This window comes from Ascaphus truei, chromosome 2 (genome assembly GCF_040206685.1).
Source record: "Ascaphus truei isolate aAscTru1 chromosome 2, aAscTru1.hap1, whole genome shotgun sequence".
Taxonomy (NCBI): domain Eukaryota; kingdom Metazoa; phylum Chordata; class Amphibia; order Anura; family Ascaphidae; genus Ascaphus; species Ascaphus truei.
In genome coordinates, this window is record NC_134484.1 from 53,415,293 (window position 1) to 53,431,704 (window position 16,412).

Sequence of the window (16,412 nt, forward strand, 5' to 3'; positions counted from 1 at the left end):
TAATATCACACTGTGTTTTACACTTTAGCGCTAGTTCACATTTATTTTCACCATCTTTGACACAAGTGGCCTTAAAATACGACTTCTTCAGATTGGTTGACATGTTAAGTTGTGTTTCTTTTGTATATGGACATGTTAATAAATGTTGTTTTATTTATTTTGTTGAGTAGGGGAATCGCTTCCACTCAGTTCTGGTAACCAGATTATAATTAAATTTACATCTGTTGGACCAATGACATCGAAAGGATTTCACTTTGTCTATCAAGGTAAATACATATACAGTTTAAACAATAAATACAACATATAAAATTAACTAGAAAGTTATGGAATAATTTTACTTATAATTTATTTATAAAATGTTTTACCAGGAAGTATTACCTTGAGCGTTACCTCTCGTTTTCAAGTATGTCCTGAGCACAGAGTTGTAATGACAGATACATTGTTACAAATACATGGGTACATGTAGGTGAACAGGGTTATACATTATATATGAAATCATTTTCTTAAACATATACATTATCAGATACGTTTGTGACAACATAAGACAAGAAAAAAATCAGAAACTAAAACAAACCATCCTGTTTAGCAGGTTAAATAAGATGTTATACATATACATCAATGTTATAAATATTTGATTTACAATGTACTGTACATGGTGAAGTAAAGCAAGCTGAGCAGTTTGTTCACTTAACTTCTACCTCCTACTATACCTGGCTGTAATATCCTAGGAAAACTACTAACATACTTTTTGAATTGCGTCTTATTTTCTATGCTAGTTTGGGGAAAGAAAGTCAAAATATAAGAAAAACAAGATTCCTTATGGTCATCTATGTATCATTTAGAAGGTTCCTGTAGGAAAACACACACACACTACAACTGCATGGGAATAATCATGTATATAACATTTCTAAATTGCCTTGTGTATTGGCACTCATTTTTTATTTAATAAATGTATTCTGTATGCAAGTTAAGATTCATTATTTTAATTACTCCAGCAGTGAAGGGATTCTACAGTTTTGTTAATTACAAATTCATAATTAAGAAATATTTATTTAAATTTTTACTTCAGTTTTCTACATTTGTACATTTTGATTTATGTGATTTTAAATGTAAAACAGTTGGTTGGCATTGAAATTAGTTTTTATTTTTTTATTTTTAGTTATGTTCTAGTTACTAGCACAGTTGCTGTATGTCAGTAATGAAATATGTATAAAGTTTAACATCTGCAATAACATTGTGCCAATGCAAATGTAACCTAAAATTAGAGACACACATAAAAGTAGCATCTCTGTTAACACAGAAATGTTACCAATAAAAAAGTTTCAAATACTTTTTTTAGAAACTCTTCCATATACTTTTGGGGTTGGATTATTTACAAAGATTTCATACACCTATCATATGGTCAGAGATGATATTTATTTAGTATTTATTGAAATCATAATTATTGGACCACATAATTATGCTGTTCTTTTGGTGTTTGTGTGTGCGCAAAAAACGTGGTATTAAAAGTGACTTGACATCTCATTAAAGCATAATAAAACGATGCAGTGTGCAGTGTGCAGTGTGCAGTGTGCAGTGCTTTTCAGTATGCTCTGTTTCACAGATTATTATGGGACGTGCAATTCTAAAATAGTCAAAAGAGGTGTAAGCGCTGCAGTTGATGTCTTGTCTTTCCAAAATAGCAATGTCTAAGTTAATTATCAAAATTACAGTATATTGTGTCTTAGTAGAATTGGTGAAGAATACTATTGCTAAAATATGTAATGTACTCAGTTGTGTATAAAGCTCTGAAATACAGTACATGTAACGGGTCTATCCCCCCCAGCCCCACCCTCAGCTGCAGGAGATAGGGCGTACAGTAATTTAGTGTACTTTATAATCTATAGTGTCTCTATTCATTCTTGCTGACAGGATATAAACCTGCTCATAGAGTGTTAGATCAGTGGGTTTTACCTTTATCTTCTCTCAGGGTCTTTTTCCTTCATGGGTTCAGGCTAAGGCTGTTAGGAGGAATGAAAATGAAGTAGAGAGGGCACCAAGAACTTTTCAACAGGATTCTTTATTGAGTGCATCACATCTTTCCAGTACATATCAGGACAGGTCCCTGCATGCTTCTCTCCCTACCCCCCTGCGTAGGACTGAATTCAGGATATGTTTCCGCCTCCTTTAGGGAAAACTCCCAGTACTTAGGAGGAGTCATATTCACCCCTGATGATAGGAATGAACCCCACCCTTACTTCCTAAGTGGTAAGCAAAGCAGGCTGCCCTCACTCCCTAAGGAACACTGCACTGGAACAGGCACTAGCCCATATCTAGCACACATTACCTCACCCCCTAAGGGGTAAGGCAGGAACAGGACTCCCTCACCCCATAAGGGGTAAAGCAACACTGCCTCTAATTTGGAGGAACCCACATCTTTTTACAGTAGGAGGAGCCAGACTAGTCTGCCCCAGTAACTGGGCAGAATCAACTGTAGCAAGGCCCCTCATCCTGTCATGTGGTCCCAGAACCTTCCGGTTACAGACATGTGCCTATAAGCTGCTACATAATTAAACATAGGGGAATGTGATCTCACCAGGCTGTAACTATTAATCCTCGCCCTGGAAATATAGCAGGGTGCTACATACACATAATTTAATGTTGTGGTAATATTAGGATAACTTTACTGTGCTCCAATAAAATGCATGCAACCTATCTGTTCCATTAGCTGCTATAGTTTAAGTGATAATAACATTGGGGAAAAGAGGAAGTAACCCACCTCTTGTTCTCCATCAGTCTAAAGGCATAAATGATGAGGCGACCTCATATTCACCAATGTATTTCGCTGCAGTAAGCGAGAAGCCTTAAGCACTGCCAACGGTTGCGTCCATAGACATTGCTCCCCTGCAGAGGAGCACTTAGGCTGAGGGAAAGCGGGGGCTTTCCCTGGCCATGGTATGCACGCCATTCGTGGGCGTGTCTATGGGCGTGCCAATGACGTCACGGAGCTGGTTCGCCCTCATTGGGCGAACTCTCACGTGACCGCCCTATCGTGCGAGAAATCAATTTTAACTGATTTCTCACGCAAGACGCGCCCTATCCTGCGTCCGCGCACGAGCACGCACGCTGCATGTACGCAAACACTGCCTTAAGGCAGTCTGTTTGCTCAGCGTGCGGTCGCGTCCAGCCTGTCTGCCACTGTATAGACGCAGCCTAAGGCACAGTAACTCAAGCTTTACAAAAGGTATGCATATTTTGAGTTGTAACTTAAAAAATAAATAATAAATTAATTAAAACAGGTTACAGGGTCAGGGAATTACCCCAATCTCCATTATTGGTATGTTATGGAACAAGCAAACAATAGCTGAGCCTGGATTAAGGGAGTTCTCCCATCACAAACATTTTTACTGTTTTCAAGTACAACATAATCAGCACAGTGTCCCACATGTATGCCTGCTTAATACTGCCATTTTGTAGTTGTGCCTGGTAATAGAGTTTTTTCAGGGATGCTATATTCTGTTTCTTTTACTTAGTGAAGGGATAAACCTATACTAATTTAGTTTTTTTTTGTATGTCATTTTAGCATATGTAGCATACATTACATTCATTGCAAAGTGAAAAACATGCATTGCATTAGAGAGTTCTCTTCAAGAAGGTTGTACAATAGTTTAATGGCTGTAAGAAATTTCTATAACTGATATTCTATTAGAGGTAACCTGCTGACTGTACAGTGTAACTCACAGAATTAGGGGCCATATTTTCTCAGCACTTTTCTTACATACAGTAAGGCACCTTTCTGCGCTGCAAAACTGTCAATGGGCTGTAAGGTATGTTCCAGGATCAGAAGGTGTCTTATGGCAGAATACTTCTTTCTAAATAGGGACTTGTACATTCCCCAAAAATGTTCCAGACTTCAAAATTAAACATTCATTTTAGGTAACTAGCAACGTGACTGATTCTACTTACATGATGTATATCTTCATTAGAAAAATGAATATATTATACTATGAGATACTGAACATAGTCTGCTAGATCAGCATACTGGCATGATGATTTTTATCAGAATTACACAATACATTTACATCATGTAAAAGGCGCTCACTCTGAAAACAATGACACCCAGTTTGACACAGATGAGCCTGCAGGTCTCAGCTCCTTGTGACCTTGGGTGGCATGTCATCTCCTTGTGCCACAGGCACCAAAAATTAGATTGTAAGCTCTATGGAGCAGGTTCTCAGTGTGCCTGCAGACATTTTATGTTCTGTGTACACTGTCAGCGCGATGCAAGAAAAAACAAATATATGTTAAGACAGTAAATACTTGGGTGATATATTTGATTAACATGTTTTTAAACCTGTGCACAGTATAAACAACATTTCTTAAGATTTCATTATTCATAATTTTGCAAAACTACACTGGTAGAAAAGCAATTTTGTACAAATTAAGTACAATAGATTATTTGGGGGCAGAAATATGTATACTTGCATGTGTTTCAACTTAATTGAAATGTGAATATTTTAATTATTTTCAGTACCCTACATAATTTTAAATGTTTTTTTTAATGTTTTTACAGCTGTTCCAAGAACAAGTGCAACCCAGTGTAGTTCTGTACCAGAACCACGCTTTGGAAAAAGAATTGGAAATGAGTTTGCTGTCAGTTCTGTTGTACATTTTGAATGTAGCCCAGGATATATCCTCCATGGGTCAATAGCAATTAGATGTGATACAGTGCCCAATGCTTTGGCTCAGTGGAATGATTCTCTACCAACATGCATTGGTAAGTAATTAAAAGCTAACTAATTAACCCCTCTGTGTACTATAAAATAGAACTTATACTGACCTGCAGTTTTCTTATCTGATATGGGAAATGTAAACACTAAATCAAGCTTTTAAAAAATGATAAAAGAAACAAGTGTCATCCCAGTAGGGGTCTATAGAAAAATGTGCATCTCTCTGTGTTTGGCCCCTTGATCACTGCTGAGAAATGACATGATGCAGAATTAATAGGTGCACCTTTTTATCTTTGAACAAGCTTTGTTTAGTGTCACCATGTTTGACATATGGCCTAATATAAAAAAAAAAAATCAAAGGCTCCTGAGGAGGCATTGTGCACAGTCCAATAACAGTTCAGTCACAGTACCTATAATATAGACAGTTATAAATATATTTTTAACAAAAATAAAGCTAGAAGAATATTTATTTCGGTTTACTGTTCTTACATAGAAGCCTAGCATTTGTCAGAAGATAAGAATCATTTGGCCAATCTAGGCTCTCCATTTTCCTTTCTATTGTAAAACCTCATGTTTTATTTGATTTATTTATAAATATCCAAAGCATTTTGTAAATCCCTTACTGGATTAGCCGCTTTTACCTCTGTTGTGAGTCTATTCCCTGAACACATTACCTTTCTGTGAAGAAGTATTTCCTCACATGTCCCCTTACCTTGCTGCACTCCAGCTTACCTTCTGTACCTTGTTGACAAACTCTTTCTATAATATTCCCTACTCCATTCTATCCTTCAAGCTGCAACTAGGCAAATTGGACAGACCGGTTCAGAACGATCTGTCTATTATTTAATCTCTTGGACCCGGCCAATCTCCTTCTCCTTCAAAAGTTGTCATCATCGAACAGACCTATAATTATATACTCATAGATCTCAGATAGAGTTGCACTGTCCTGATGTGGATGGTTGCAATATATCATATAAGCATAATTGCAAGCCGGTCTGGGTGGCAGCGAGTAAGCACCATATCCCATGCCATGCACAGCACAGTACAAAAGTTATGAGACATTCTGTAAATGCATAGTGTTTTTTTAGTAAAGTGTGAAGATGCAACCGTAGGTATGTACAGTACTGTACAAGGTAATTAGACAAAGAGACGTGTACATGTTTTCTTCCCCTCATACACCTGCTTCAGACACTGCACTACACTGTAGCAATCAGAGTATCATAGGCAAAGATATTCAGTGTGCCACCTGATGGACATGAACTGAACTGCAGCAACACAAATAATAATTCCGTCTAACAACAAATGAGGTTTGTGCGGGCTCAGTGCGGTGAGGAGTACGGCAAGGCAGCGGATGAGGTGCACACTGTCTGGGGTCAATATCACATACATCATGCTTTATCTGTACTTTTAATTCATCTGAAATAATTGCTCATAGGTCCCTTTCCTCTACAGTGATTGACATTATAGTGCCGACCGTCCCATATTCTGCCTTTGCATTTTTATGGTTTATGGCCATGAATTTGCTCTTTGTTGTTTTCAATTGCAGTTGCCAGACTATTGGCCATTCATATAATCTACCTAAGTCAATAATCATTTTGTTTAACCCCACCTTAGTTGTCATCCCTGTTACATATATTTATGTCACCTGCAAAAATGCATTATTTCTATTCAAGACCATTTGTAATGCCATTCAAAAAGATATCAAAATAATAATTTTTGGAGGTTTTGCTGACCTTTCTGACAAAGTGGTCTGTTGCTTTTAGTATTGCTTCCTTTAGATTTTTCAGCTGCTCTTACACTTCCCTCTAATAACTAAATTTCCAAAGAATCACTAGTATATTTTCCCATCTCCAAGAAAGTCTGTCTTTTCTTATAGAGTATATATTAACACCTAATTTCCTCTGGTACTACCCTAACTTCTTCCCCAGCAGGTAATTAGTCTCCTAACTAGATAATGATTTCTACCTCTCCCTCCTGTCTTGCTGCCTAAATAATTCACAAAATATTTATATTATTCCTCTGAGCTTAACTTCTGGCTAGTCACCTTACAGTGCCTCCCCCTTTCCCTCATTACCTATTTCCAGATCTATAGCCCTTAAAATCGAAACCCCCAAGAGGAGTTACCTATTTTTTGGGTTCCCATTTTCCTTACTGTTCTTCCTAATACTACAAGAATCCCGCACCTCCCTCTCCACTGCAGTAGCTTCATCTGTGGTGCAGTTTTGCCCTGCTAGTGTGCATAGAAGTTGTGGAGTGGAAGAGATTGGGGAATGTGTCTGTGATCTACAACTCTGACCCACACAGAGCATACAGCGGCCTCCTTAGCCATAGGCGGGGGGCTTCATGACCGGGGGGTTCTGGCCTTCCCCTCGCTGGCCCGCCCCAACACCTCCTTCCCCGGCACAGGGGAGGGTTCCCAGAAGGCCTACTTAATGCCAGGCTGGCGGGCAGCACGTCCTCTTTTGCTGCCCGCCAGATGCCTCTTCCCGAAGCCTGTGGGGGATTTGTGGCTCTTCCCCCCATCGGGAAGGTTTATTGATTTGAGCTGATCTTGTCTACCTCTGTTTAGCCAGGTGATATATTCTTTAAAATTGGTTTAGCAGCAATTTGCACTGCATTTCCTTTGAATAGTTCTGCAGGAGTTCTGTTAATGTGACCGTTTGGTTATTTAAGCTGTCTAATAGTGGATGCGGTTTTGATAGTTGATTCGGGTATTGTGTTAATGTTCCGATTAAGTGGTTTTCATTTGACTGACGTGTGGTGATGCCTTGAGAGCAAGGTTAAATAGCACAGATGGTGTGAGGTGCTGGTGACTCACAGGACGGGGTACACACCTCAAGACACTTTGAGTCAATCAGAGGCATTACCTCATCCCATGATATGGTGAAAGGGGACCCCCCACCCCTGTTCGGTGGCGAATTGGTGGAAGTAGAACCGATGAGGACTGGCAAACCTACCTTATTCGCCTGGTCAGGCAATTATGTCCCTAATGGGGACCTCGGCAACCTGCATTGGTGCACCTACGTTATGGTCCCTTGGCAAGGTATGGTGGCGGGGTAGGCCGGTTTAAGGGTTCGCTTGAATGTTCTTGCTAGCGGAGGCCCGAGCAGAACCGCAAATGGCTGCATGGCTTATTTCAGCTGTGATCTTTGTTTTCCCCTCTTGGATTTATGGCTGCTCTGGTGGTCAGCATAGTTGCCCTAGCTTAGTGCGCCATTTAGACAAGTCTCAGCAAGCACACATCACAGCGTAGTTAGATAGTTAAGGGCCTAGGCGCGTGCAGTTCAGTGAGTATCTTCTGCGGCGAGGCGAAAAACATAATGAGGCGTGGTTGGACCGGCGGCTGCGTGCATTGTTTCAAGCAGGCCAGCACATGGTGGCAGACAAGGCCGTGGTGGCTTCCCCACAGGTCACGCGCTAGGCAGGAGTCAGGCGTCAGGGTCGCTCCTTGTGGGAAGGGGGCGTCGCAGCACAATGCGTGAGGCGGGAGTTTGGAGCCACACGCAGGGTGGTAGCCTTCGTCCACAGGCCACAAGGCAGGGCGTCACGGTGGGTAGGTCGGGCCCTAGCAGTAAAGGGGAGGCCTACGGCCACTTTGACGCAGGGCGGCAGCCTTTAGCCACGGGCCGTTAGGCAGGGCTAGGTCAGGCCCTAGGAGTGAAATGGAGGCCATTGTGACACAGGTTGAGGACCAGGCGGGAGTCAGGAGCAGCGCGCAGGGCGGCAGCATTCGGCCACGGGCTGCAAGGCAGGGCGTCACGGTGGGTATGTCGGCCCCAGCAGTGATGGGGAGGCCTACGGCCACTGTGGCGTAGGACAAGGGCCAGGCGGGAGTCAGGAGCCACGCGCAAGGCGGCAGCCTTTGGCCAAGGGCCGCAGGGCATCACGGTGGGTATGTCAGCCCCAGCAGTGATGGGGAGGCCTACGGCCACTGTGATGCAGGACAAGGTGGTTCGGCGCTGAGGTCGGGCCCCAGCGGCGGGGGGAGGCCTCCAGCCACTGTGACGCGGGACAGGGTGTCACGGCACGCCAACGGCCGCCCGCTGCCGACGCTGGCGGTGTAGCTGTAAGGAGATCGCCTGCAGAATTGGCAGGGTTGAGACGACCAGGACAGCCACCCGCCACCACGGGTGGCGCCAATGCTCTACTCGATGGACGTAGCAGCCGCTGACAGCAGCTGAAAACGGGTGCAGTCCGGACGGCGGGCAAGGATCCCGGCGTGATGCGACTATGTGGCTGCCCCGGGACACCAAGGACTGGTAAGGAACCTGCGGTGGTAAAGAGGGAGCGGTTGCACATCAGGGTGAGCGCGTTTAAAAATTTGGTTGGCGGCAGAAATCCTAGATGGTGGGATAAGGCGGGCAACACCAGGGCCTGCGCTGGCTCTATACTAATGGCGTATGGCGCAGCAGGGAAGGCAATTTTCACGGCAGCATTGATAGGCATGCTGAAAGCTTTGGAGCCTCAGGCGTTAGTCTCCTTCGGCGCAGGGATGACGACAGGAGCATGGGAGGCAGGCACAGCGTTAGTTGCAGCAGCATGTGGGGCATATCAGTGTGGGGGACGGTGGCACCAGATCCCGTTCTGGCAGCCTCCAGCCTGACCCCGATGTCTCTTAATCCAGCTTTAACCATGCCCGGGGTCACTGGCTCCGTAGATCCCATCCCAGTACAAACAGCCATCAGCCTGACCCCGGTGTCTTTCAATTCTTCAGCCACGGCTGGGGTCATGGGCACGGTAGCTGCCCCACCCGGCAGCATCACGCGCTGCACAGGCGGTGGGACAGCCCCTGTGGGTGGTTGATGGGGACATGCCGTGGAAGGCATGGCATACGGTGTATCTGGTAATGGTAAGGAGTCACGTTTAGGGCGGCATCGAGGCTATATGGCAAGGCATCACGGTTTGCAGGGTTCGACACGGGGCAAGCAAAGGAAGAGGCGTGGCCCAGTCCACTGCCAGGGTCACTTCCCCAGTGGTCACTGAGGGCGGGTAAGAAGCCGGCAGCAGTAAAAAAGGGCCGGCTGTGAGACAAGATAAGCGCGTTAGCAGGTTGGTTAGCTTCGCAGGGGGATTGGGAAGCTCGCAATGCCATCATCCCATGATATGGTGAAAGGTGACCCCCACCTACGTTATGGTCCCTTGGCCAGGTATGGTGGCGGGGGAGGCTTTATGGTCCCTTGGCCAGGTATGGTGGCGGGGGAGGCCAGTTTAAGGGTGCGCTTCAATGTTCTTGCTAGTGAAGGCCCGAGGAGAGGGGTGATCTCCAAGCGCGGAACAGGACAGCGCTCTGTTGAGAGGAGGCCTCCGGCCACTGTGACACGGGACAGGGTGTCACGGCACGCCAACGGCAGCCCGCTGCCGACGCCAGCAGGGGTAGCTGTAAGGAGATCGCATGCAGAATCGGCAGAGTTGAAGATGACCAGGACGACCACCCACAACCGCGGGCAGCGCCAATGCTTTACTCGATGGACGTAGCAGCAGCTGAAAGCCCCAGGTGCCAAGGAATGGTAAGGAACTTGTGGCGGTAAAGAGGGGGCAGTTGCACATCAGGGTGAGAGCGTTTAGGAATTGGGTTGGCGGCAGAAATCCCAGATGGCGGGGTAAGGCGGGCAACACCAGGGCCTGCACTGGCTCTATACTATCGGTGTATGGCGCAGAAGAGAAAGCAATTTTCACAGCAGCATTGATAGGCATGCTGAAAGCTTTGAAGCCTCAGGCGTTAGTCTCCTTCGGCGCAGGGACGACGACAGGAGCATGGGAGGCAAGCGCAGCGTTAGTTGCGGGAGAATAGGGGGCATATCGGTGGGGGATGACGATGGCACCAGATCCCGTTCCAGCAGCCTCCAGCCTGACCCTGGTGTCTTTTCACCATGGCTGGGGTCACTGGCACCATGGATCCCATCCCAGTACCAACAGCCATCAGCCTGACCCCGGTGTCTTTCAATTCTTCAGCCACGGCCAGGGTAATGGGCACTGTAGCTGACCCACCCGGCAGCATCTTGCGCTGCACAGATGGTGGGACAGCCGCTGTGGGTGGTTGATGGGGACACGCTGTGGAAGGTATGGCATATGGCGTATCTGGTAATGGTAAGGAGTCGCGTTTAGGGCGGCATCGAGGAGATATGGCAAGGCGTCATGGTTTGCAGGGTTCGTCACAGAGCGAGCAAGAGAAGAGGCGTGGCCCAGTCCACTGCCAGGGTCGCTTCCCCAGGGGTCGCTGAGTGTGGGTAAGAAGCCTGCAGCAGTAGAAAAGGTTGGTTAGCTTTGCAGGGGGAATGGGCAGCTCGCAATGCGCAGTGGGCAAGGATCAAGCAGGGGGAGAAATCCCAGATTGCGCTGGGCAGAGGCGGCCTGCGGCTCTGGAGGCGGTGCAGGTCCGGGACCGGGTGAGGGATAGTGCAGCGGAGAAAGCAATTCTCAGGGCATCTTTAAAAAGCATGGCAAGTTGAGTAACTACTGCTCCAGGCGCGATTGGCATTTCCAGGTGGAATGGTAAGGACAGACTGGGCTGGTAGAGGAGCATGGGTCCCGCTGCTAGGCATGCCAGGCGGGATAGACATATTTAAGTTTGCGGGAGGGCTTTGAGAGGGTTCTGGCAGGATTGGCGGTACGGGCCTAGTTTAAGGGGGGTTAAATAGGCCAGTCGGTGGCGGCTCTTGGGGGGTAGGTGCTTGTTCATGCCAGACTGGGAGCTGGGCCGTTTGAGTCCAGGGGGAGTACGAGTGGGCAAGGTCAGTTATCCATGACCTCGAGAGCCTGCTCGCGTAGGGGACACGAGGTCAGCGGTTCGAGGGCCGGCTGACCGTCCCCTCCCCCTCCTGTCAAAGGAGCACTCTGGCAGGGAGTGCATTTACCCCATTAGGTTTTCTGTATAAATAAATAGCCGTGGCCATTTTACCTCCAGTTCCCGTTTCCTGTCTTTATTTGTACGTTACATGTGGGTACAAGGCGGGGGGGAGAGGGGAACTGCCTGGAACCTCCCTGGTCATGTAGTAATCAAGACTACACTCCTCCTTGGAACCCTCTGAGGTAGCAGTGGCCTCTCAAGTACTGTCTGTGTGGGGCAAGAGGATACAAATACGTTACATATTTCAGTCTGCAGTCTAGCAAACTACACTTTAATAGAAATGGGACAGTGCTAAATTTTCCCCAATATGTAATGAAATACTACTGCATTACATACAGTATATTGCACTATACAACACTAAACATTGTAACAGATGTCAATGCTATTGACAGTGGTTTGTGCAACTCCTTTTGTTTTCAAATCTGTACTTGTTTAAAACTCACAATTATAAAATCAGCTGCCCTTGAATGAGCTTGAAATACTTTTATATATAGGATACACAGACCAATCAGACGAGGGTACATTGTAATCTGCTAAACCCTTCGCAATCACACAAGGAAATTTAAAATAAATACATTACAAAAACACTGTAAACTCCCCACCAGACACAAAAAATATACAACGAGATCCTGCTCCAGACACCCAGATACTTACCAATGAAATCCAAACAAGATCAATCAGTCTCATTGATATGAATGAGCTTTTGTTAATTATACTGCAAATGCCATTAAGTTCACAATCAATTTTACCAGGGCAACTGTTTGTGCTGTATTTATTACTATGTATTACCAAAAGCAAATCTTCAAGAAACTGTTACGAACCTGTATTGGAACCGAAATGCATGTTTACTTATCACAATTTAAAAAGAAGTGGAAAAAAGATTGCACATTTTTGTAACAAAATAACTAATTTTTACAGTCTGATGATATGTGTACTATTTATCTTACTCCAACTTCCAAAACACATGCAACCAGTATTTCCCAGAACAGAAACCAACTACAGAATGCATGTTTAGTTTCCATATTGATGAATGCAGAACGTCACTATTCCAACTAGCAACTTCTCTGGAAGGCGCTTGATGAACTACCAGCCACTTCCTGTCTATTTCATTGCAGCTGAATTATTTAATAGTTGATGTACTTTCATATATGACTTTGTGTAAAATGGTTCAAAACAGGAATTGCTTTTCTAAGGGAATGGGTTTTATTTTGGATGCACCTGTCAGATTTTGGCATTGCGAAATGCTGTGATACATGTTGATACAATCTTAAAAATTGTCATAATTTCATTTAATTGCAGATGACAGATGTCAGTGTCATCATTTTTTTTTAAACAAAGGTTGATTATTGTAAGTATATCATACAAAATTGTGCAGATGACAGTAAATTATTTAAATTAAGGCTAATATCAAGGTGCCACCTTGCACTTTCTACTCTTTTTGCTACAAATTAGAAAGAAGCATAGACAAGAGGATGGCTACCCTTTGGGAAGTTGTAGTTTTAAGAGGAACATGGAACTTTGTTAAATGAATTAAAAAAATATTTAACTTTGTGATATACATCCATACTTCCTGTTTCTTTGTAAATGGTAACCAATGACATCTTGTATAGTAAGGATGAACACAGGTGGGTGCAAAGATCTACAGTATAAAAAGATTCTTATTTTTTACCGTGACCCACAATATTAAGCTAAAATCATTTGCTGTTAACAGGAAAATCAAAAATGGACAGAAAAGAGAAAAATTGGTGATGTAGCTTTAATGATCATCTTACTAGTGCATATTATTTTAGTTAATATTTGTTATAGGAGCATTCACAGTACTGCAGTAAGCCACCACAGTTGCTCATCCAGAAGGAACCACACGCAGGGAGGGTTTCATATGAAAATCGAAAGGAAGGTTCAGTATGGCAATCCACTTGTCTTTAATCAAAAATCTAAAATGCTTAATTGGACAGGAAGACCGATGTCACGGTGCTCACAAGTACCTTTATCAAAATGTTATTTTAGACTATTATATAGGATAGTTAACCTTATAAATGTAAAGAAGTGGCGTAAATTGCACTAAAAAATTTCTATAAAAGTGACTAAACAATTTGTGAAGGGAGATCAGCTTTGAATATGCTTAAAACATTTGACATACCACGTAGGTGAGTAGTTTACTTACATTCAGTTTCTTCCTTTACAGGCCTCAGGAGTAAAGCTTTTTCCTCGTTGTTCTTAGTTCACTCCTCAGGATCATGTATGGGTATCTTCTTATATATGAGCTCTTTTTATAAAAATAGAAACTTCTCATAGTATAATATTGTTTTAATACAAAAATAGAAAATAAGGGTATTTGCTCTCACAAACACTCCTCTTGATTTTTGTGCATAGTAAGTGTAACTTCTGCTGGTGGCTGGATATGGCTCCTCTACACTTCCTTCTATTACCGCATATGTTTAATCCGGAATTGTGAGCAGTCAGTATCCCGTTTCCCAGAATATCACACCTTTGTTTTTTATTTTCCTCTCTTTTCCCATTTTCTGTCGCCCTCTTTTCTCCCCTTTTCTCATCTGGATTTATGTGCCATAAGACTCTCTTCCATAACATTATAAATGTAACTCTTTTAAGTTCTTTAGTCATATACATTAAAAGCCTTATTCTACAGTACATACCCCAGAGTAGACATTCAGGCCATTTTAAGCTGAACATCCACAATTAAGTTTATGGGGATTTTCGGATGAAAACAGCCCAGATGTCTGCATTGGCGTGTATACAGATGCAGCAAGATGTATCGGCACCCTGCCACGCACATTTGCTGGTGAGCCGTGGAGCAATCACAGCCAAGTGCATAGCAGGGAGGAATTGCCCACCAGGATTAAAACAGTGGGGTCCATGCTTCTGAATGGAACTCCCGTTGTGTTAGTCCTATCAGGCCGCATCAGTCTGGAAGAGGCACGCAGTGAGAGTAGACAGAATCAGTCCCTCTGTCTGCACATCTCTGACAGGCGATCGCGCTGCATATATTTTATTTTTATAACATAGTATGGAAGCAGGGGGTCTCCAGATCTGAACCAGATTCATTTCAAGTCCGGGGACACCCTGATTCCTGTATGGGGTACCGGTATCTCCCTGCTTGTTTAATTCTCTCGTGCCACATAAAAGGGTTAAACCAAAGTACCTGTTTTTTTGAGGGTAGAGGAGGTGGGTTAAAGGGGTAGTTCTCCCAGGGTAGGTGGTTAAGGGTGGGAAAGTTGCAAGAGAAATTAACCCCTCCATTACCTTAGAGGTTACAACCACAAAGGTGATGAGGGATTAAACTCTCCCGCTACCCACATGAGAAGCCAACCCACTCCCCACAGCCACCCGCTATACCCAAAAAAAATCCAGCCCCCTGCAAAAGAAGAGGCAAATGAACCTAATAGCAATATATGGCTACTAGCGCTTTTGCCCTATCAAATACATTATACATTACAGTAAAATACAAAATAAATTAACAGATGTTTAACTTACCCCTGCCAGGATTAAGGCATCCTCCTCTTCCTCCTTCTCCTTTTCATCAACATGGAAGACGCTGATGCCCAACCATTAAACTCCAGAAACCCTAAATTACCTAAACAGTTACAACCATTAAGATAATTAAGGTGTTACTGGTGTTTTAATGGGGTGAGTGAAGGTGTACTGTAGTTGCCCCGAGAAGGGAGTGAAGTTTGTTGGGGTTAGAGAGGATGGGTAAAGGGGTTAGTTGCCTTGGGTGGGTGGTTAGGCCTCTCTGCTGCGTATTGGGAGGTTTAACCACTTCATTACCTTAGCGGGATTAACCACTAAGATAATGAAGGAGTTAACCCCTTCCACAACCCTCCCGGTAGGCTTAAGCACCCACCCTGTTGCAACTACCCCCTTCACCCACCTCTTCTACCCTCAAGAAACCAGGTAATTTGGTTTAACTCCTTCATTACTAAGGTAATGAAGCGGCATTAAATTTATTTTAATATCATAGGATTGAAGCAGGGATCTCTTGAGCTGAACCACATTAATTTTAGCCCCGAGAACTACCTGCTTCCCGAGATACAGGAGCCAGTATGGGGTGCCGGTATCTCCTGCACGTTTAATTCTCCCATGTCACGTGACCGGGACATTTAAACTTGTCGGAGATACCTGCACCCTATACCGGGGGCATGTGACTCAGGAAGCAGGGGGTCCCCGGTTCTAAAATTAATGTGGTTCAGTTCCGGAGAGCACCTGATTAAAATTAAATAAAAGCAATGTTATCACCTTTTTGAGGTGCGCAGAGAGCGAGACTGATTCTGTCTACACTCACTGCGCAGCTCTTCCAAACTGATAGGTAGGTCAAGGTAGGATTAATACAGCAGGAGTCGCATTCAGAAGCAGAGACCCCCGCTGTGTTAATCCTGATGGGCAATTAGACTGGCCGCGGGGAATTCGCAAGCAGGCAGTTGTCAGGCAGTCGCCATCAGCGGTTTCCTGGTCGACTATGCGACAAACCATCTGACTGCATCTGTACAATTCCCCTGTAAATTATCATATAAAGCCAGATCACTGCACTGTTTTCCATAAAAAATGCGCTTTGTTAAGGAGCAGAGTGCCAGTGTAGGAATAATATGTGCAAATATGGCATCTGCATTTCTTCAAGAAAAGACATCCAAATATTATTCCGAACATATTAAGCATATTATTCTTATGCTGTGCTTTTTTTCATCTTTGTATTTGTATTTTAGTCCAACATTACATTTAAATGAATTATCTGAACATTTATCTTAATTACCAAAGTCCATAAACTCCTTTAGTGCTGTGAACCTGAGATGTTCAAATGCTGTGCAGTTCGCATCATTGAGATTCTCAAATTTTTCAAAGAA

The 16,412-nt window shown here is 43.9% G+C and overlaps 1 protein-coding gene across 6 annotated transcripts in view; it reads left to right on the forward strand.

The window, feature by feature from the left end:
• Positions 1-16,412, forward strand: part of CSMD3 (CUB and Sushi multiple domains 3) — a 1,548,521-nt gene that overhangs the window by 1,157,087 nt on the left and 375,022 nt on the right. For 4 of the 6 annotated variants that reach the window (XM_075582415.1, XM_075582410.1, XM_075582412.1 and 1 more), the window contains 2 exons: positions 171-266; positions 4,553-4,756. In XM_075582415.1, the coding sequence (XP_075438530.1) occupies positions 171-266; positions 4,553-4,756 (300 nt within the window). The remainder of the gene's footprint in view (positions 1-170; positions 267-4,552; positions 4,757-16,412) is intronic. The other 2 variants (XM_075582411.1, XM_075582414.1) reach the window with 1 other exon arrangement.